General features: G+C 37.4%; 2 protein-coding genes across 3 annotated transcripts in view; one reads left to right on the top strand and one right to left on the bottom strand.

The window, feature by feature from the left end:
• The window catches only part of LOC118262279 (uncharacterized), a 174,919-nt gene that overhangs the window by 74,746 nt on the left and 76,016 nt on the right, over positions 1-24,157 (top strand). The window lies entirely within an intron of this gene.
• On the bottom strand, positions 10,257-10,655 carry LOC126911305 (chorion class high-cysteine HCB protein 13-like). The gene has a single exon (XM_050697832.1). It carries the CDS (start codon positions 10,653-10,655, stop codon positions 10,257-10,259), a length of 399 nt encoding a protein of 132 aa, XP_050553789.1.

The following is a 24,157-nucleotide window of genomic DNA, read 5'->3' as shown; positions in this document are numbered from 1 at the left end:
GGTTTTGTATAGGTTTATGTGTAGCTGTATATTAGTGTGATGCGAGGTTTATGTGTAGTAATATTAGTTTGTGTTGTGTTTTGTCTTTTATTACTTACTTGCTTGCCGCTTTTGCTTTGGTTTGGCCATGTGGAGAAGATTTTCTCGTTTAACTATCAGGAATATTGATAAAAATTACCCTTAAAATGTTACGCCTTTAAATATAGGAATCAAAATATGCGTTATGTTATGGTAGGTTACAAACCACCTCTATCTAAAAGCTGCAGCTAGTGGGTTTACCGGAGTTCCAGCTCGAAAAGCAGGAGTAGGAACGGGGTGGTTTTTAGTCAGTAAGAGTCTGACACTAACTCTCGCCTCGCCCAAGGCGGGAGAAGTCATTGGATGATTTTCCCCCCTTAAAAAAACGAACCTTTCTAACCTTAACAAGTTAAGAATTAGAACTTATCATTAAGTTCTTAAAAGACCACCAAAACGTAATATCCTTTTTAAAATTAAAAACAAAAGATAAGAATAACAAATCTCTTTAGTATTGTTTTGTAAAGCTAAAGGAAATGGAATAAAATACTCTATTGTTCCATGTAACCGAATACCGGCTGGTTTAGGTGTCATCATGTCATAACTAATTGGATTCCAGGGGATTCCAGTTTTGCGGATTCCTTCTGGATTTTGAGGGACAGGTATTATAGTCCTTTTTAGCCGCAAACGCCAAAAGAGTGGTGTTATTATTTTTAACTGTATGTCGTGTACGTTTCTTTATGTAGAACTGGTTGATTTGATTAAAGGGTTTTTTATATAAAGGATTAATAATGCCTTTCCTCAAGATCATTTTGAGATAATTATACATAATTATGTGTACCTACCATTGTTGTGATGGCCCCGAGGTTTAGGACGCCTGCTTCTCATACATGTGACTTTTTCCAAGTTAAATGTACATTTAAAGATTATTTAGATACCACTGACAGACGGTGAAAACATCGTGAGGAAAGCTAAGCTTATAATTTCTGCTTATAACCCGCATTGAGCAAGCGTGGTGATTAATGCTCGAACCTTCTCCGTGTGAGAAAAAGCCTTTGGTCCGCAGTTGCCACTTATCGGCTGTTGGTGAGAAGTGATATGTACCTTACAAAGTTGGTGTTTTTTTTAATATTTTTTTTAATTGTGCATGTTAACATATTCTGCAGTTTCGTTTGTTCGAGCAGTTTAACTGAGTTTGGATCAGTAGTGGGATTGGGTTAACTATTTTTCTCTACGAAACCATGCAACAGGCTTCTATTTATCATCCGTAGCTTTTACCGTATGCAGGGATCCAACACGGGATGTGAACCTTGGGACTAATAACATAAAGATATTATGTTATTTGCGAAAAATTTATGTCACATTTATTATGTCTGTGTGTACCTTTGCCCGTTCACTAAGGGAATAAAATGCGAAAATATTGTTGTATGTGCTGTAATGGATGAAACAGAACTATATCATGAGACTCTGGAGGGAAATATGTTATATTACTACTAAATTATCAACTTAACATCTCCACTAAACTTCATATTACATACATACATAACCTCACGCCTGTCTCCCATGGGGGTAGGCAGAGACAACGGAACGCCAATTGTTACGATTCTTACATACCTTTTTCGTTTCATCAACTGTCATTAGTATATTTTTATGCATCCTCGTCGGTTAAGTCTTTGACTGCCAATAGAAAACCGGTGACCACCTAGGCGTTCAATGTGTTAACTGTACTTTTAATTTGGCCCTTCCTTAATATATCACCAATCTGTTCGCTATATGTCCGTTCGTCTAGGGCAACTTCCCGACAGCCCCATTCATATCCGCCTCGTATACTTCTTTCGTAAATCTGCTTTATCCTTTCTACATGTACAAGAAAGTCATATTATTATAACCTAAACATCTATAGTATACTCCAGTCAACATGACTGGGCCTCTCAGCCGATCAAAGTGTAAGGAGCACACGATTTTCCATATAATGGTGGCGAGACAGGACCCGATTGGGGCCAACGCTTGTTTATTCCTAGGCAGCCTTTAAAGCAGGCCACAGCTTCAGCGAGCTAGGAGCGGACTCATCATTTCTCTTTATTTAATGGAATAAGGGGCAAGCGAGCAGACTTGTCACATGATGGTAGCGTAGCGTAACGTTCAGCGCCGCTAGCTACACCAGAGGGGAAACAGGTGCGTTGCCGGTCTTTTAAAAATAAATACGCTCTTTTAGTTTCGGAAATCATTTTTGAACCCTGATGCAAAAAGATGTCATACGTTTTACGGGAACCCGTGGTATGTATTTAGTATGAAAGGTTTATTTAATTGAGATTTGATATTGATCTTAAATAGCGTGGAAATCAAAATTCTCTTATTCTCTCTTCTCTAATCTTTACAAAATTAAAAAAAAATTGCTTCCCCGCCAAAAATTTGATTCGTTTTATCTAAGTATTGTTTATTTATTTATTTATTAATACGTGTCAAATATTTTTTCATTACCTAACTGACGACATAAACAGATTTTTAATTTTCATACTCCGTCATCATCCCTATATTAACATCATTAATTTTATTGTTTACTGGTTATTTGTTTGCTTACTCAATCGCTGATGTTGTGGCCTACAGCTTATCGATCCTCGCGTACGGTAATGGCACGGAGTATATATTTCCAAATACAGACGGAGGCTAAATCGGAAAGGTCTGACGTTTGTGGTCACACGCGGTAAGGATTCGATATTACTTACCTCAACCGATTGAGTAATGTTTCATTTGGTTTGAGGTGTCAGTTGTTTAGTGGTTTTATTGTCCAAATATTTTCTGAAGATTTGTAAAAGATATTGTGCTTTATAGGTACTATTAGATGATCAGTTTTGCTTTGTTAAAATTGATATAATACCTGACATAATCTTAAAAATGTAGCTGCACTAACATTAGGCCCAATCACCTCTATTTCCAATCTTCCCAATCCTCGATTCCTCAACCAGCCTTAAGCCTTAAGTTCCTAACCCCCAAAAGACCGGCTACACACTTGTAATGACCACCTGTTTCGGGTGTCCGTGGGCGGCGGCGATTGCTTACCATCAGGTGATACGCAAGTTAGTATACCGGCTTACACCTTAAAAAAGATTTGATACATTTTTCGTGCATGGCTAATTCGTTAAAGGTATTTTTATCTATTGCAATTTGAATACACAATATATTACACCTAAAAAGGCTAATATAAAACTCTTATTACTTGGAACTCACGATACACGAAGCCTCACAAAGTGCGCCACCGCTCCACAGTATCATATTAAAACGTTTCAATAATAACAGTCTCCTAAAAGATTACATTACCATACAATTACTGACAAAAACATTTACCAAGAAAAAGTCCCACAATTTGCATTGATACCTTGTATTATCTTATTTGCATTAAACAGTAAACTCCGTGACATTAAAAGGACTGCTATTCATGTGTCTAGTCTAGGCTAGACTAGTCTGACCTTAGTATTCACTAATCTCATGATTTAAACATTAACTTTAAAACTTAGAGACATAAGGTTTAGATTACCTTAACTTTTACACTTGATCCGTTTAGGCTACGTCCAAATTGACCTTTGTTGAGCAAATATGGAATTGGAATAGTTGTATTTCTTCGAAATGGATCGTCATGCTCCAATGAACTGGAATCGTGAAATATCCGAGAATGTCTTTTGTTTGTGAGATATTATTTATTTACTTCAGCTCTTGTGCTCTTGTATGTACGACTTGTTGATCATGTGTTCAGATGGTGTGTAAGGTTAAGCGTCCACAGATCCGTATTGTAAGCATCGAATGGATTGCATCAAGCGGATTAATTTTTCATCGGCATCCACTATATCCACAGCGATCGGACTGCCAATGTGAGTATCAGCAATCGGATTGCCGATCTGGTGCGGATCAGTGGACGCTGTTGTATGCAATTTAATACAAGACAAACTAAAATCCGTTGCGTGCGATCCCTCCGATCCGACGCTTAATTTTACATGTATTATCTTCCCCAACTTTGGTATCCACACCATCATCACAAAGTCATCCCTGTTGAGTTGAGGACTCCACTTCTAAATACTTCTCTAATAATTCTAATACTTCTTCGACCTAGCTCCTTCAAAAAGACTTTTCCCACTAGTATTTTCGTCACAACTACCGCAATCCTAATCTGGTTACCACTTGAAGGTCATATAACGTGACGGTTTCCAATAATCTTAAAAGTAACTGTCGAAGTTAATTTCTTAGAGTTCCTACATTATAAATAGCTGAGAAAAACTTGGTGTCATTGTAAATGATTGGTTGTTTTCCAAGGTAAAATCGTGTAAGGATACATGTATGAATATAATATCCTTTTTCTATTTTTAGTACTTCATGATTTTTATTGTGTCATGGTCATGGCCAGTCAGCCATGCAGTTTGCAGACGGCTTAGTATGAGTTTGTTTTACGATTAACGAAAACGAAACGTGAGCGAGTTTGGAGCTCTGATTGGTTGGTTCATTTCTGCCGGCCAATCAGAGCGCCGAACTCGTTTCGTTTTATTTCAACGTAAAGCAAACTCGTACTAAGAGTACAGGTTTAGTTGTATGGTTGTTTGACAGTTATTGTGTATAAAAAACTGGTCAAATGTGAGTTAGACTTGCGTACGAACGAATGAAATCTTTATTAATAGGTAATTAAAATGAATGTGTAAGCAAAACCATTAACAAGACAATTAAAACAATAAACTATCAATTTCATTAAAATTTCACAAAGGACCGATAGCGTGAAATGTAATGTCCGTAAGATGCGCGGGCGCAGAAAGGGCCGGACGTCAATGTTGCGCCTACGTGCACGAAATCAATTAAGATGGGAACAATAACTGCGTGGGATTGTATTGGTTTATTGGCTAGTTAATCATTACATTTCCTGGCAATATTATTTATAAGGAGTCTTTAAGGTAAGGGTCTTTAAGGCTAGAGTGAATAGGTCACTTCCAGGTAAGCGTGATTCATCTTCGACCACATCATCGCTTCCCATCAGGTGAGATAGTGGTCAAACGCGAGCCTATCAGCAATAAAAAAGGGATCTATTAATTTTATGGCAAAATGGCTTTTGTATTTTATTATTTTATTTCTTAAATTAATCTGCTGATATTATTGTTCTTACGACTAGTGTATTACCTTTTCTTGGTCAAAGACCACTTTTATATAATTTTTGTTTGGCTAGATACCACTATGACTATTATTTTTTTATGACTAGGCCCACCAGGTGTCTAGTGTTCTTTTTTTTTCATTTCGTGAACCATATTTTGTTTTCAGCGGACTCCTTTTTTTCCTACCTCGATGTATACTGCACATGTTTTACATTTCGTTTCATTGTAAAATCAACTCATTCTTCTATCTTCTTCCATTCGATAGGTTTTATCAGACCCAAACAGTGTCGAGACGAGAAAGCAATCTTCATCCAACTTCCCCACGACTGGCATCACGCCAACTTGGCCACGCTACATCCAACCGAACGAATATTGCATTTTATTTGCAATCGAACAAGTTTTCCATCTCCTTTCAATAAAAACTAAATGTTTAAAGCTTTCTCGAAACGAGGTCGTTTCATTTCCTCCCTTTAGGCTGTGTTTAGATTGTGTGGTGTTGTGAGTTTGTTCATCTAAATCTTCTAAATTCTGTCGTTATGGCTTTCAAGATGGACCGCTATGTACGGCAATTTTGTCGTGTATCCTAACTTGAGGATTACATATGACAAAGTACTGACTGCATGGTTTGCGCAGTAGCTGGGCAACCGGGTGTCGTACAACGTGTAGCGGGTTCAATTCCCGCAATGTGATTTCGGGTCTGGGTGTTATGTGTATGTATGTGAAATTGTATATTTGATAACGCACCCATTTTTCATTTAAAAAAAAAGTTAGAATCATCATGAGTCCTTGACTAACACTTCTGGGTTGCTGAACTGTTGAATGTTAGATTTGCTTAACATTAAAGGATTTTTCATATCTCGTTTGGCGGGCGGGTTGCAGATTACAAATTAAAAAGGAGTTGCGTTTACCAGGGAGCGCTGACGTCCAGTGTCTTCCTTTTGCCAGCTCTGAAGATAAGGTTAGGGGTGGACCAATGTATCCCACTCCAATGTCACTAAGTCACAAGTCAACATTTTCGTGATCTATCAATATTATTTCAGTTTAAGTCTTAGTACACATTTGGGAGTTGTGATGTTTTTCTTTAATCTATCTCAAACGTGGATCGAGGGTTGCGAGGGCTAGATGTTTATAAATATTCAGTAAATGTTACTTGTTGACACACTATGTTTGTATATGGAGTCGTTTTCTTATGTTTACAATTGTTTTTCGTGGGTAATGAGAAGTTATTACTGGCTTTAGCAAGCAATATGTCGGCTTTAGATGGCTTTAAGCAGAGCTTAAGTTACACATGGTTTATTAATCGTTTGTTGAATTTCATATTACTTACTATTTCTGTATTCTTAGTATAAGTTTGCTTTTATTCGAGCCGATTACTTTAAACGTAAAGCACAAAGGGTACTTACTGATTTTGAAATCAAACTGGCCATCAAGTGGAGTTCTGCCATAAAATAAACTACGCAACTAATCTGCACAATGGGACTACCGTATTTTTGCTCACCGTCAAGCGCTAGTGTCAACCTGTCGTACTTTATCCAATAGGGAATTAGCAAGTATCACACCATTGGACGATCAATATTTGATGGCTGCTGTGATTGGACAAAAAAAGCTCTTCCTACGTTTGCGCTATCTGGTGACTAATCATCATCAATCATAAACAATATTTCACAACGTTTTAACTATCTCAAAATCGTATAAAACAAAAATCAATCAACATAAAACAGTCCCATCTTTATTCTTTATTAAATAATAACATCTATAATCCTTTTACGAGTGAACCCGTAAAATATGACCCGAAACGTTTCAATAAAAGCCGATTTTCAATAAAGTTACATTTTAGCGGCCCATTCCTTTAACCGTCAAACCCGTTTGATTGATATTGGTTATTTTAGGGCTCGTTTTAGATAACAGATAATCCATTAATGAGAATGAATGATAACAGCTGAAATAAATGTATTTAGAACTGTGTTCAGTAATAATTTTGTATTTTCAGTTATTGGGTTATTGGGTCAGTCCAGTTTTGAGTGAGGATTATTTCCTTGGGATCATTTTGAGGAAAGGTTCTCCTAACATAATATTTGGAGGTGTTGACAGAAATAGATATAGTTTGTGTTTCTTATTATAAGGAAATCGAACCGATTTCGTGAAACAGGACCGTCGAGCGGTCACCAATCGAACGGTCAGGATGTGGAGGAAATGCAGAGATTCGTTTTTTAATCTAAAGAAGGAAAAATATCGTATTTAACGAACGAATAACGAATAACGTATTTGATTTATATTATTCAATATCTATTACTTATCCATTAATTTATGCGAGTAACCCATTAGTTTTAGTTAATTTAGTATGTCTCACGATAGTTATTATAAAAATATTCAATATTTGTTATCTTTGTTACAGGTACGCATTGGTTACTGGAAGCGATCTGTCGAAGACTACTCATCATGATGGGACCCTGGTGTGATTTTTACGTAAACTAAAGCCTTTATAAATCAAGACTCCGTCAAGAACATGATTAACTAAAAATCACGGCTTACTCACGTACTTTAATGGAGAAAAGCTCTACTAGTTTCGAGTCACAGAGGGATTCTTCATGAGCAGCAGACTCTGAGTGAGTACGTGGTTAAACCGTGGTTTTTAGTTAATTTAGTATATCACACAATAGTTATTATAAAAGAACATAATCTTAATATAATAAAAGCTAGAAACCAAGGCCCATGTAGGAAAATAAGCAAATTCCTATTCTTAAAATACAATTCATACATACCAAAACAGCAGATAAGTCCATGTTTACATAGCATAATAAATCACATTCTACCCTTTTTAGGGACCAAATAAGACGATCATCTTATTCTAAAGGTCCAGCTTAGTAAGCCAATCTAGACCTTATATTCATGCGTCAGACCTATTTCAATATTGTCACTTCGAAGGCATATGATTTAATATTTAGACCCTAGATTTTGATCCCTATTACACCCACCACTTTAGGCTGTGTCCACATGATCTGGGTGTGGGTGTAACGATCCCTTCTATTCCTCACTCACTTGACAAATATTGAATTTATTAGTCATTTGGAAATGAGGTCTGTTGAATCAGATTGGGATTTGAAATGTCAATAATGCTTTAGATTTCAATATTGTTTATGTAGTGGTAGTGAGAGTGCGGGTTTGAAACCTACCAACGGCAAGTACTAATGTGACTTTTTCCAAGTACTATATGTACTTTCTAAGATTATTTAAACACCACTGACAAATGGTAAAGGAAAACATCGTTACTAAGTAAATAACTTTTTATTGAAAACATCACGGGTTTTATTTTGCTCTTAAATTAATCTCGGGATTTGAGGCATATTCACTTTATTCTTTCGCTGTATGAAATCAGTGTAAGTATATGAATAACTCTACCCAAATCCGACCTCTGGTTATAAGTTTGAAATCGCCAATCAGCCTTGAGCAAGCGTGATTAATACTCAAACCTTCTCCGTGTGAGAAGAGGCCTTTGGTCCTACATACATACATAACGCCTGTCTCTTATGGGGGTAGGCAGAGACAATGGACCGCCAATTGCTACGACTCTTACATATCTCTTTCGCTTCATCAACAGTCATCAGTCTTTTCATGCAAGCTCGTCGGTTAAAGGTACTTTTAATTTTGCCTTTCTTGATTCAATCAGTCCAATATATGAAACTTCTGAAATATTAACCTGTAACACGACATAAAGCAGGTAAAATCTTTTTTCAGTAAAACCTTTCAGCCATATTGGAATATTGATGGATGAGGTGGCACTTGAGCGTGGATGTCGGGATTGGGGGCGTCATACATTTTATTTATTGTTTATTTCGCGGCTCGATCGGGACGTTATGTCGGATTGTATTGAATTTGTGACATATATATTGAATAATATATTGGGTTTTGTTATTGAGACGTTGTGATTTTGATATTAAATAATGTTTATTTTATTATTGGACTTCGCGAACTTCGTCTTGATTTAGAAACTTTTCTATGTCTTTGTTACTGTTTTCTTACAGAAGAACCTTATATTAGCAATAACAAACTCAACAAACAAGGATTACCGAAATCGGTATAGCTTTTCTCGAGATTTGCGCTAAGCAACATATTCTACAATTAGCAAATGTTATGGAAATTAAAGAATTAGTTAATGTTATGAATGCACGATTGGTGCGGTGGCTGGGCAACTGGCTGCTGTGCCTCGTGTTGCGGATACAATACGATTCCTACATGGAGCAAGCATTGTCGTTTTGGATCTGGGTTATGTGTATGTGAAATTTGTATGTTTGTAAATGCACCCACGATATAGGAGAAAATCCTAGTGTGGTAAAGTTTAAAAAAGTAGTGTTAGGTTCAATAATATTTATTTCTAAAATCAGCTAATCACATTATTATTCGAATATTTAAAACTGGGAACACTGCCCCACCACCTGGTGGTGGGATCTGGGAATTAATCGGCTCGGTCGATCGACGAGGCAGTCTGTGTTAAGAGTTGCTACGGTTCGGTTGTCCGAACAGGTAGTCGTTATATTTACGTCCTTCTGGTGGATTTTGTGTGTGTAATTATAATTATCTATTGTGTGAGAGTTAAGAGTCTGTTGTACTGGTAATTGTTATAGTGTAGGGTAGGAGACTTGTAACAAATAAAGTGATACTTACCTGCATACGGAGTTTTATTACATATCAGAAGTGGTAAGTACATGCTCACATACTTTTATTCTAAACAATAACGGTAGATAATGTTTTAAATCGCTATGAAAATACCTAAATAATTCGAAGATTTTGCATTAGAATTAGACGGTATTTTTATTTTTGTTTGCGATCTTTGTAGCTCATTTTGTTAATAATTAAATAACACTGATGCTAATCTTATGCTTTTATTGTGCTTTGTGTGATATTTGTTCTTAATTTATTTTAATTTTTATTTATATACCATAACAGCTAAGCTACAAGATTACATTATTAGACATTTACATTGTTGCTTTTCTGTTCGAGTTGCTGATATGGACATGAACCGGGACGTTCCAAGGCAACGGAGTTTGAGGACGCCCTCGCCTGGACATCAGCGCTATGAGGGTGGGTCAGGCGGCTGTCCCAACTATAGCCAGCGGCCTAGTCGTAGCCAGCGGCGTAGCCGTAGCCAACAGCGTAGACGTAGCCAGCAGCGTAGCCGTAGCCGCAGCCAGCAGCGCAGCCGCAGCAAGCGGCGCAACCACAGCCAGCGGCGCAGCCGCAGCCAGCGGCGCAGCCGCAGCCAGCGGCGCAGCCACAGCCAGCGGCGCAGCCGCAGCCAGCGGCGTAGCTGTGGCCAGCGGCACAGCCGAAGCCAGCGATGCAGCCACGGTCCACCGCGCAGTCATGGACCGCAGTGCAGCAGCAGTTCGAGACGCAGTCGAAACCCGCGACGCAGCCGTAGCCAGCACTGCAGCCATGGCCTGCGTCGCAGCTATAGCTCTCAGCACAACCACAGTCCGCATTGCAAATGTGGGCCGCAACATAGCCGCAGCCCATCCCGCAAACGAAGCAGACAGCACGATTCTTCAGCAACGCGGGACGTGACAAAGGTCAGAGATCATAGTGTATCTTATTCGTCAAAAGATATTATTGATATTTTAAAATGTATCAAGAACCAACCGTCAACGGCTGACGCACTCAATCATTCTAACGTCGTTAAAAACCATAAAAACATATTGCCTGATTTTGACCCATCGTCGAAAAATCAACGTGTGGATATATGGCTAAAGAAAGTAAACGAGTGTGCGTCCGTTTACGGTTGGGATGATAAGACTACCATCCATTTTGCGATGCAGAAGCTTCAGGGACTGGCCAAAACATGGTACGAAAGCCTTGATACGATTTTGTTTACATGGACCGAATGGCAAGAAAAATTAGCTCATGCTTTTCCATTTGAACAAAATTATGGCCAGTCCTTGGAGGATATGCTCAAACGCAAAAGTAAATATAATGAACCGATAGAAGTCTACTATTATGAAAAGTTGGCTTTATTAAATCTTTGTGATATAGTTGGCAAGCGGGCGGTCGACTGTATCATTCATGGTCTGAGTGACAGAACAATGAAATCGAGTGCTCTTGCATTAAGATGCTCTCATCCTGAGCAATTGCTACAATTCTTGATGAGTAACAAGGATTCTTCGAATCCTCTTGATCGATTCAATGTACTTGCTAAAAATAGGTTCGGGTCCACGCCTGTCGGCAATAATTCGGGTGTAAAATACAATAACAAAAATAATAATTCGGGTGATATTACTGATCCTTTCTGTTTCAATTGCAAGGAACGAGGTCACGTGTTTCGGAAATGTCCTAAGCCTTTAGTTCGCTGCAATCAATGTCATAGAGTAGGGCACAAGGTCGAAAAATGTCCAGCAAAGGCTGAAGACAAAAATAATAAGGTTGCGAATACCCAAAACACAATGTGCATCTCTTTGGCTAATTCAAATTCAAAATTTTACAAGGATGTTTTAGTGAACGGCATTCCAACAAAAGCTTTCATAGATTTCGGTAGTGACGTCTGTCTTTTAGCTAGGTCAACGTCCGAAAATTTGATGCTTGAATGTGGCGGCGTACCTAATCCAATAAGGGGATTCGGTAACAATATAGTTTATTCCTTAGGAACAGTAAATGTTGAACTAATTATTGATGGGGTTAGTGCGCATACTAATTGCCAAGTAATGGAGGACAAATTTTTGGACGTACCATTATTAGTTGGCCAAACTTATACCGAACAGTCGCACGTTTTCGTACTTAAGACTGCAGAAACTTTACAATTTATTGACATTAATAGTGAATTGCCCTTTAATAGAACTGAAATAGATAATGATCGTTTTGTGAAAATTATATCCATCGCGGATTTGGAGATTTATGGTCCTGCTGTGGTCAAAGCTTATACTGAACCAAAGTTGGACGGGCCCGTTATAATAGAGAATAAAGTTATAGGAAGACCGATGTTTCAGTACTTTGTATTCGGTGGTGTCTATACATCTAAAAGCGGTTTTATTAATATCTATATTATGCCCATATCGGGATACTGTAGTTTGTATAGAGGTACAATCATAAGTCGTGCTAGTAGCGTTCAGGCAGTTAATCGCATAATGAATGAACTTAATGATCCAGTTACCGACCCCATAGAAATAAGTAAAGTACGCATTGGAGATGACGTAAACGACGCGGACAAAGCTAAGTTATTGAAATTGCTTAACAAGTATAGAGATTGTTTCGCGACAAATTTAAAGGAACTCGGGAGTACTAATGTCACTCAAATGGATATAGAATTAAACAACAAACGTCCAATAGTATATAGACCATACAGGCTTTCGCACAAAGAGCGCGATCAGGTGCGAGATATGGTAGGCGAAATGATGGAAGCCGGTATTATAAGAGAATCCAATTCCGAGTACGCTAGCCCCGTAATCCTAGTGCGTAAAAAGGATGGTCGAATGAGAATGTGTATTGATTATAGAATGTTAAACTCAGTAACTGTTAAAGAACATTACCCAATGCCAGTCATAGAAGACGAAATTGCTAGACTGTCCGGACAGGCATGTTTTATAACATTAGACCTATTTTCTGGCTACTATCAAGTGCCGATATCAGAAAAGTCAAAACCGTTGACGTCGTTCGTCACCCCAGACGGACAATACGAGTTCAACCGTATGCCGTTTGGGTTGGCGAATGCTCCTGCCGTGTTTCAACGTATGATGAACAAAGTGTTAGGATCAGCTAGGTATAGTCAGGCCACGGCTTATATCGATGACGTGTTAATATATGGCAACTGTGTACAACAATGTTTGGAAAGGCTGGAGAATGTTTTACAGTTACTACAAAGAGCTAATTTGACTCTCAATCTCGCCAAATGCGATTTTTTGAAGGATAAAATCGATTATTTAGGTTATGAAATAAGCGCATTAGGCGTTAGGCCAGGTGATAAGAAGGTTCAAAGCGTTATTGATTTTCCTCGACCCAGTAATGTCCATACAGTACGTCAGTTTCTCGGTTTGGTAGGTTATTTTAGAAAATTTGTAATGAACTTTGCACAATTAGCACATCCCTTGAATAAGCTATTAAAAAGGGACGCTGTCTGGACATGGACTGATGAACAGGAAAACTCATTCAAAACCCTTAAGGAGAAATTAATTGATCGTCCGGTTTTAGCAATTTATGACCCCAATGGGGAAACTGAACTTCACACGGATGCCAGCAAATACGGCGTAGGTGGGATTTTGTTACAACGCGTAAAGGGAAGTAGTGATAGTTTTAGACCGGTGGCATTTTATAGTCGACAAACATCTCCAGAAGAAAGAAATTTCCATGCATATGAGCTAGAGACTTTAGCTGTAGTATGTTCACTAAGGAAGTTTAGGGTCTACCTGTTAGGGCAGAATTTTAAAATAATAACAGACTGTAGCGCCTTGCGTTCCACGTTTACTAAGCGCGACATAATACCACGGATTGCGCGTTGGTACCTATTACTGCAGGAATTTCAGTGCACGATAGAATATCGACCAGGGAACAAGATGGGTCATGTTGACGCCTTGTCACGTAATCCGATCTTAGATGACGGGGATAATTTCAACACAGATATCGACGTTACTGATCAATGTCCAAAAGTTCTAGCCATCAGCGGCGATGATTGGCTTCACACGTTGCAGTTAGGTGATAGTGAATTAAATCGTATTAGAGATATTCTAACTTCAGATTTGGATGTAGAAGGACTCAAGCAAATTAGAGATAATTATATTATAAAGGACAATAAGTTGTATCGGGTCATTGATGGTGATAAGGAAAAGTTACGTTGGGTGGTGCCAAAGGGTGCAAGATGGCAGTTGTGTCGGTTAAATCACGACGATATTGGTCATTTTGGTGTGGAGAAGACCCTCGAACGTATAAAAAGCGCGTACTGGTTTCCCAAAATGTCGAAATTTGTTAAAAAGTATGTTGAAGCCTGCATTGAGTGTGCCTATTCTAAGAAGACCTCCTCTAATGAGGGCTATTTGCACACTATCTCTAAGGTCGAGGTGCCTTTTCACACCGTACACATTGACCATCTTGGGCCTTTTGTGCGTTCCAAAAGAGGCAATTGCTATATTTTGGTGTTGGTCGACGCGTTTACGAAATTTACGTTTATTAAACCAGTAAGGAACACAAAATCTTTAGTTGCCATAAGAGTTTTAGATGAAATCTTCTGTACCTTTAGAGTTCCCGATAGAATCATAAGCGATCGCGGTACGTGCTTTACTTCCCACGCATTTAGGAGATTTTGTTTGGATATAGGAACAAAACATGTATTAAATGCCGTTGCCAGCCCACGTTCAAACGGACAGGTAGAGCGATATAATCGCACAATACTTGCTTCACTTACTGCTCAAAATCTAAATCATAATGAGAAGGATTGGGATGACAAATTAGGAAAGATACAGTGGGGGATCAATAACACAGTGAACAAGACCACTGGTAAAAGAGCTTCTGAAATCATGTTTGGTAATTGTATGAATAGCGAAGTAGATCCAAGATTAAATGTAGTTAGGCAAGAGAAAGGAGAGGATAGCTTAGTAAAAATTAGGGAGGATGTTAAAGACAAAATTGATGAAGAGCAAGTTAAGCAAAAAGAACGGTACGATAAATCTAGACGTCCTGCCCGTGTCTATTCGGAAGGGGAGTTGGTCAAAATTAGTAATACGAACTTTAAAAATGACGGTAAAAGTAAAAAGCTTCTTCCCCAATATACAGGACCATATCGTGTCATATCGGTACTCGGTAATGATAGATATAGAATTGTAGCAATACCAGGACTGAGTAGCAGCAAACATAAACGTAAGACGACGGTCGCAGCAGACCGAATGCAACCCTGGGTGCACGTGGCTGCTTTGGATTTAAATGATTCTGATAACGACTCAGAAATAGAAGAACATGATGAGTAATACAAACTAAATATATTAATCAAAGATTTTGTTCAGTAGATTAAAATGCAGTATTTACTATGGAACTAATTTAATAATTATGTGATTGTTTTTCCAGTTTATCTGCCATGTGATTGGCATTATAGTTTAGCAACCATGTGATTGGTTTGCCAGGTTATTTGCCATGTGATTGGCATTATAGTTTAGCAACCATGTGATTGGTTTGCCAGTTTAGTTGCCATGTGATTGGCATTATAGTTTAGCAACCATGTGATTGGTTTGCCAGGTTATTTGCCATGTGATTGGCATTATAGTTTAGCAACCATGTGATTGGTTTGCCAGTTTAGTTGCCATGTGATTGGCATTATAGTTTAGCAACCATGTGATTGGTTTGCCAGTTTAGTTGCCATGTGATTGGCATTATAGTTTAGCAACCATGTGATTGGTTTGCCAGTTTATCTGCCATGTGATTGGCATTATAGTTTAGCAACCATGTGATTGGTTTGCCAGTTTATCTGCCATGTGATTGGTAGACAGTTTAGCAACCATGTGATTGGTTTGCCAGTTTACTGTAATGTGTTTCTATTTGTGCCATAAGTTTGTAATCAGTTTCTTTCAGATGACATTATTTTATTAATAAGATTGTGTTCACTACTTGCCCTTAAGTCTAATTTATTAAATATATTTTAATTATATACAAAATATAAAACCTGTTATATTGTATACTTTCGGACCATTGAACATTGTTCGTAGAGAGTTGATTACAAAATTATATTCATTATCATTTTTGAAGGTAATTTCGTTTTCCAATTTTTGTACTTGTTCTGTAAAACTTGTCGATTGGCCGAGTGTTAGGTTCGCTCTGACTTATGTGTATGAGGACATACACAAGGTCAGGATGGACGAGTGTTAGGTTCAATAATATTTATTTCTAAAATCAACTAATCACATTATTATTCGAATATTTAAAAACTGGCAACACTGCCCCACCACCTGGTGGTGGGATTTTGGAATTAATCGGCTCGGTCGATCGACGAGGCAGTCGGTGTTAAGGGTTGCTACGGTTCGGTTGTCCGAACAGGTAGTCGTTATACTTACGTCCTTCTGGTGGATTTTGTGTGTGTAATTATAATTATCTATTGTGTGAGAGTTAAGAGTCTGTTGTACTGGTAATTGTTATAGTGTAGGGTAGGAGACTTGTAACAAATAAAGTGATACTTACCTGCATACGGAGTTTTATTACGAGATTATATGAGACCTTAGAAAAAAACATTCACATAACAACACATTAATTGTAACTATTAATAACACGACTTAATTACAAACACATATATATATCTGTCTACCTCCCTCTAACAAAAACAACAAACGAACTTCAACCTTTACAATCAAAACTTTGAGTTCAATTTTAATTGAAACAAACCGCTTTATAACCAACATTATGTACACACATACATATATAAGTACATATGTATGGTATATATTAAACAAATTACTTTGGTTTGGTTAATTATTTTGTCAGTTACTTGTACTTTGTGTTAGACACCCTTTGTCTTAAGGTGAATGAACTTTGGGGGGGGGCGGGATGAAAAGGTGGAAATTCTTAATTATTTCAATTCTAGTTTTGTTTGAACAGTCTGCTGTATGAGTAGGGTGGTTGTCTTTGTGTTGGTTCTTGAGATTTTGTTAGTGAATAATTTGTTGGCTATGTTTATAAGTGTTGTGTTTAGTTTCTGTAGGATTTTGATGCTTAACAGTGCTTTTCCACCAGAGATGTGATTAGCTAAGCTATGAAACTATGTGACCGTTTGTACTGATACTAAACTATGTAGATGTGCGAGGAAGATGCGCAGCTCGAGTATGCGATGTATCGATAGTAGGGATGCCATTCATGGCACGCATCCATAGTCCGTTTCCACATATGCCATGCCAAGTGTACTAATAAATATGATCGGTGGAAGCCAAACGCATCCACTGCAACGTAGCATAGCACATATCTGTTGGAAAAGCACCCCTATTCTATGGTCTCGTGTGGAGATTTATATGAACACTAGTTTTTCTAGCGACATGCTGCAAGTTTCATCATATATTTAATGAAGATAATGATGAAATGAAAAAAAGATAATGTAAATCATGAAATAATCATGACTTTGCTGAACAAAGTTTTGCACAATCTTTCAATATGTAGAACAACATTTTTTACAAAATGTCGCGCCGCAAATGTTGGTTACTTCACAAAAAAGTTTAATATAGTGCATAGTCGACTTCAGCTCAATAACAAAACAACCAAATAAATTAATTTAATATTCCAAATAATTCAAAAGCATACGAAATAAAATAAGTTCTTATTAATCCCGTCTGAAAGCTGGCAACCCCATTAATGTTCTCGGAGCAATGCCAGCAATTTCGCGCAGGTGTTGCCAACTACCTACACGTACCCAAGAAAATACACAGAGCTGCAACAGGTACATTGTTTCAGCACTGAATAACAGACCTGAAAGCTTCGTTTTAAGCTGAAATGTATCGTAAAAGTAAGGGATAAGGTTTTAAATCTGTTGTGACAGAAAAATTCTATTTGGTAATTAGTTTTTTTTTTCTTCAACGCTCAATATAGCTGCGTTGAAATTGTTCAATTTGTTTTAATAATGTTTAGTTTAGTTATTTGTAACGTTTGTTAGAGAACGCAGTTTATAAGGTTTAGGTTTATCTTAAAATAGAGAAAGGTGTTCTTAATTAATTATATTTTAAAATGGAGATATCACACTATATTGGGATAACTATAAAGCCGGTAATGTGGGATGTAGATTCAGCAATTATTGTGCCGATAGTCGTACCTGCCATAGCCAAAAGCCTCGACCAATGCCTGAGTAGGCTAACGTTAGTTGGTTAGGCCAAGGGCATGATGCAGAAGGACATGCTAGCAGAAGGACATGTAGTGTCCAGAAATTCCTCACTCTTGATCCCTGTCTGGAAAGCTTGAAAATCTCCCGATACTAGTGGGCTACTGCTTTTTAATATTTTTTTTTAAATGTGGAAAACAAGTATTAAATATGAGAAATAAAAATAATATACCTACGTAATATGCCTCATAAACAACTAATTACTGTAGCAAAAGCCAGACATATTTATTTACTTTACAGCATCAAACATATAACACACACACCAGACGAGTAACCTCCATATGTCTTAATTTTCACTCTGAAAATACGCCCGAAAGCCTGAAAACGCGTCACGTTATGTTATTACCTAAGTAATGTCAGTAAACATACATTAAATTTAACTTAACTACCTTTCTTCTAACATCTTAACTTAATGGTAACTTAATGTTCGTAATGAAGTATTAAGTTACTTCGACCTTACTTTTGTATCAAGGTTAAGGTGAAATTTATTCGTTACCAGTTAAAGTTCAAGTTTGTAGAGTTAATTGACTGTTTTAGGATGAGTTGTTGTAAGAACGGCTGTCGAACTCGAAGTTTTATGGTAGCCCAACTATCCCCCTTCCCAATATTCCCAATCAACTCTTAAATTAATTATTATGCTATCGGCTTACTCACGTAACTGTTTGACGAGGAACTCGACTAGTTTCAAGTCATGCTAGAGGCTCATACTCATGAGCAGCATTCCGCGACACACGACGCAGCGATTATCGTGCTGCTACTACCAGTGTTGCTACCAGTAACAGCGCGACTGAAACTACTCGAGTTCCTTGTTAAACAGTTATGTGAGTAAGCCAATAACATAATAATTAATGTAGTATGTCTCACGAAAGTTATAATAATATTAAACCCTTAAATTACTAACCCCCAAAAGGCCGGCAACGCACTAGTAACGCCTCTGATGTTTAAGGTGTCCATGGACGACAGCGCTTGCTTACCGATCCGTCTGCTTGTTTACCAGCTTATACCATAAAAAATAAACACTTAAAACTCACCACTGTTAAAACAATACTCCATTAATTATTTCACTAAAAGTTTACAATGAAATTCTGTTGAGAACAGTGCATAGCAGTGTAATTTCCTCGCCCGAGTAACTTTGTCCGGTAATATAACTGTTCCGGTTAAATGCAACATTTTCAATTGACTTAAACCGGGTAACTTAAATACTAACTATAGTTTTGAGCTTTGCAAGCACTTGGTAAAGTAGTATTAATGTAAGTAGGTACTTGTTAGACTGTTACTGAAACTGAAACGGTTTTATTTAACTTAACCTGTATTAAGACCTGAATTCCTAACCCCCAAAAGCCCAGCAACGCACTTGTAACGCCTCTGGTGCCCATGGGCGGCGGCGATTGCTTACCATCAGGTGATCCGTCTGCTCGTTTACCGGTTTATACCATAACAAACAGCTATATCTGTATATACTAGCCTAGACTTACAAACAAAAGCTCATAATAATGAGGAAAGCGACAGCAAAAGCTTTGTCTCCACACAGACAGCTTAAAAACAAGCTTAACAATCGATACACCCCTTTCATATTCACTCACAATATTGACAAAGCTGCAACGAGAAGCTACAAGCTACAGCTAGTCTATAAGCTAATTACGTCCCCGTCAAAGCTATCAAAAGCGATAGTTTCAATCGGCTACCGGTCGGTAGAGGGGCTCCAGGTCGGTAAAGGGGCTCCCACGCGGCCGCTTTAACTCAATCCATTATCGATAATAGTTAACGATTTTGCCGTCGATTATAATCTAATTGAATGTGTTTGAATATTGTATTTATAACGATTAACCGTATTATACATTTTAGCGCCATTTTATGATGATATTGAGAGCCATTTTTATGAGTTACGTTGGACTTAAATAACTAAACAATGACAAAATAAAGAACATGAATAAAAAAATCAAAATGTTCGAACCTGCGGTTTCTTATGGGAATTCGTTTTTCATCAAAGATAATAATTGGATTGTCGCCTAACCGTGTTAATGAGGTGAAAATGTGAAAAAGCTGCGTTAGTATTTCACATTTGAACATGAGTACCAATGTATAACGCATCCATAACAAAGGAGCATAGCTGATGGAAAAGCAGCCTTAGTACTATGTATTGTTAATCAATCAAAAATATGGCCCGGTTCTTATTAACTTTTCATTTGTTTTATGTCGACTGGCGAGCATTTCTGACAGGAATATAATGAAAAATGTTTCAAAGTAAGTGCAATACTTGAGTGACAAATTATTCCACTCTTATTGGTAACTGCAGTTATAAGTATATTTTAATAACATGATATTTGTTACATTGATAACTACTTTCAAAGGGAAAATTAATACTAATTATGAATATTAAGTATTTATGAAGGAAGACAAGGAAGCGATAGTACTTACTGAGGAAATTGGATGTTAGACTATTTATCTGAGATATGTATGTGTCATCTGTCCGTTTATAAATATGTTTAATTTAATTTCTGCAGGCATTTTAAGTGTGGGAGAGCCATGATTCGGAACGCATGGGCCGGCTCGACCGGAGTGGTACCACGACTTCACAGAAAACCGACGTGAAACAACGCTTGCGTTATTATTTGTTGTTTACCCAATTACCCTCCTTCCCTATCTTCCTTATTCCCTATTCCCAAACATTAAAATCCTAACTCCCAAAACGCTGGCATCGCACTTGTTACGCCTCTGGTGTTTTGGGTGTCCATGGGCGGTGGCGATTACTTACCGTCGTGCATCTCGTCCGTTAAGGGTACTTTTAATTTGGCCCAAATATATCATTAAACTAGTCTATATTAATTATTAATAGTAATTAATAATCAAGATTCATCACTAATTCTTTATAACGTCTCAAAATAAATCACATTTAAGTTTTCCAAAACATTTTTTTCTCCACAAAAAATAAAACTGCGCATATTTATGCACCTTTACATGTATTCACTAGTAACATTTCACGGACTTTTCAGGCGTCCAGTTACATAACGTGTGCAAGGCCGTTCTCTCTGAAATACAGCTATGAACGGAGTTATTTTCACTCGATCGATGTGCGATGTAGTCTGGCCTGGCTTTCTGTGTGAAATATTCAAATATGTGTATGTTTGTTAAATTCTGGACTTCGTTGGTTGAGTGGTAGCAAGTGCGAATGTCGGGCAAGGGGACTCGGGTTCGTTTCCTTACTAAGGATTAGTTGCTTATTTTGTTTTTCGAAAATTTCTAGTAGTAGCACGGGGTCTAGAATTGTGCCCAGTATATGGCAATAGGCGCACCCAATTACATGGGACTTATAACACAAATTGAGATAAGTAGGTGTAAAGCGGCATTACGCGCCCTTATGTGCACCTCTTACTACCACTTTAAGGATAAAAGGCGTGACGATACGATACGAGGCAGAACTGATTGCCACAACTACTGATTTTACCCCACAATATCAATCAAAATAATCATTCAAATAACTCCTATATAAAAAAAAATAACTCATTCCAACCCAACAACTCTTCAAACAATACATTTTATACCGTCCAATAACAAACAAACAGGAAATATTCTCAAATCACGACTGTACTTACAGAGATCTCTTCAAAGTTATTGATCACTTTCCGTATACGATATTTGAAGTAAGATCCAAGATCCTAAGATCCGATCCAATCATATAAATTGATCTTTTATTCCTTATTATTGGAGTTGGAATGAATAGGGAAACGGAATTGGGAATACGAAAAGGTTTTGTTGCATTTGGGATAGTTTTGGACACGTGATCGGGATTGTGATGGGATTGGGTGATTATTTTCGAATGAATTTATGTAGTGTGATAGTGCTATCAGAATTTTGAGCCGTAAATGCGTAGGTGCGTATATTACCGAATATTCGATTGACAAACATAGAGTTCAATTTTAGATTTTATTATTTTTGTTTCTGCAAAATTAGATTAAAAACTTATCGAATGTTTGTCTCGATGAGATTCTTAGTTGGAGCTGCAGACTGCCTGGCGGGTTATCGAGCCTCCGGCTTGAAAAGCAGCAGTAGGAGCGGGTGGTTTTTACTCAGTAAGCATTACACTCCTTCTCGTCTCACCCAAGGCAGGAAATGATTATTTCCCACCCTCAAGAAGTACAAGACTGTGTGTCTTGATGTTCTAAAATAGTTATCTCATATTCATTTAAAACATGAGATAAAAGAAAACATATTATAACATCTTAAGACGTTATCAAAATCAACTTTACAATACCTAAATATGTACTTTAATCATACCCAGAATTTGATCAACCGCGAAACTTACCCAGACCCAAATTAGTCACACTCAAGTTACCTAAAGACCCAAAAATCATGTTACACTAGAACCTAAAAGCCTCATTAACTGCGCTTTAGAATTTGCTTAAACTCAATATTACATAGAATAGACGACAGCACATCAAAATACACTAAACCAGTTTACCATGGTCTAGCTTTGTATGTCCTTTCCACACAGCCTACGGTCAGTTTATACTGGTTATACGCATAACCAGACTAGCAGCATATCAAAATATACAAAACCAGTTTATCGTAGTCTATCTTAGTACGACGTCTTCACACATTGGACGGTCAGTTTACACTGGTGATGCGTAGCTTGATATATTGTGTATATAAGGTAGTCATATACCGAGGTGTATGAAAGGCACCGTGTAGCCACTAATGTGGCCACAATTTACTCATACATTGGGACCGGTGTTGAATTTAAAATGGAAAATGTGGTTCGTATTTGAAATTCGCGTTTAACTTTATTTAAATTTAAATAATGGCGGTTTTTTGTATTTTATGTTTGTTATATTATGAGTTTCATTCCCTAAAAGGTTGGGTCATGTTTGTATAATGATTTATATTGTTCAATTTTAATTTGGCTCTTAGAATTGTCATTGGATTATCATTTTCATGATAATCTATACTTATTTATAAATCTGGTGAGTTTATTTATTAGTTCGAAGGCGCTAATATCTGGAACCAAAATATATTTTGTGTTGGAAAGATATTCGTAGGTTATATAAAACATCACGCTACGACCCGTATGAGCCAAGCAGTGTGGGTGAAATCCCGCCGGAATAGCTTATCTAATCTATATCTAAACTAAACATTGAATATATTATAGGTAATTGTATATGTCGGTCTAGATATCACATCACTTATACTTGGTGAAAAAATGCTCTTCTGTCTATCCTTTTGTGTTCTTCTACCTTTTTGTGGAAGACTATTCCCTTGCAGTAGACGTGCATTGTCATCCTACACAATGCTGCTGTCATTATCCGGTACGCACTCCCGTAATGATGCGTTTTGTTCTCCCAGCCGCCAACTGACTGCCAGTGCTACTCCCAAGTCTTAATGAGAACGTGTAAGGAAAATAACTTTTTTATTTTTATATAAACGTTGCCCACTCTAGGATTTTCTCTTATACTTACATACAAATACAAATTCACATACACATTTTTGAGGCGAAATATCCTCCAATGACTTTTCCCGCCTTGAATGAGGGAGTTTTAGATTTACTGACTAAAAACCACATCGTTCCGTCTACTTTGAGCCAGAGCCCCAGTAAACTGTTACGTTGTCCACAGCGCCTGGTAATAACAACCAGATCTGGACCAACAATTTGTGTATCCCACAAAGAATTGTTCCGTACGTTGCACAGCCGCCAGTGGTTTAAAAACCAGCCACTGCGCCAATCGTCTAGTCAAACTGAAAGCCATGCGCCATTTTGTTATCAAAAATAAAATAAAAATACTATTTTGACATTGACATTTAAGAAGCTGTCAAAATAAAAATAGGTTTCAATATGGCAGAATGGCAGAACCTTTGGCTGAATTTCAATACGAAAAAAAAAAAATCATTTTGTCAGACGTTTGAGATTGATTGTTTAGATATTTTTGGCGGGAATTTAACCTTTTGTTTGACGGGGTGTAATATTATTATATTTCTATGAATACAAGCCTTTGTAGTTATTATAACGTAAATACATCAAACAAAACATAAAAAGTAGGGTTTCTGAATGTATTCCTAAACACGGAGAGAAAGAAAATACTTATTTAGAAGGAAATTATTATGCGGTCAAGGTCGCAAGTCAAGTCAAATGCCAGCTTGAATATGCATATTGGAAACTAGCTTTCCGCGTGGTTTCACCTGCGTGGTCTAAGGAAAATAGTAGAAT

This window comes from Spodoptera frugiperda, chromosome 12, assembly GCF_023101765.2.
Source record: "Spodoptera frugiperda isolate SF20-4 chromosome 12, AGI-APGP_CSIRO_Sfru_2.0, whole genome shotgun sequence".
Taxonomy (NCBI): Eukaryota; Metazoa; Arthropoda; class Insecta; order Lepidoptera; family Noctuidae; genus Spodoptera; species Spodoptera frugiperda.
This window is presented reverse-complemented; position numbering and strand designations above follow the sequence as displayed.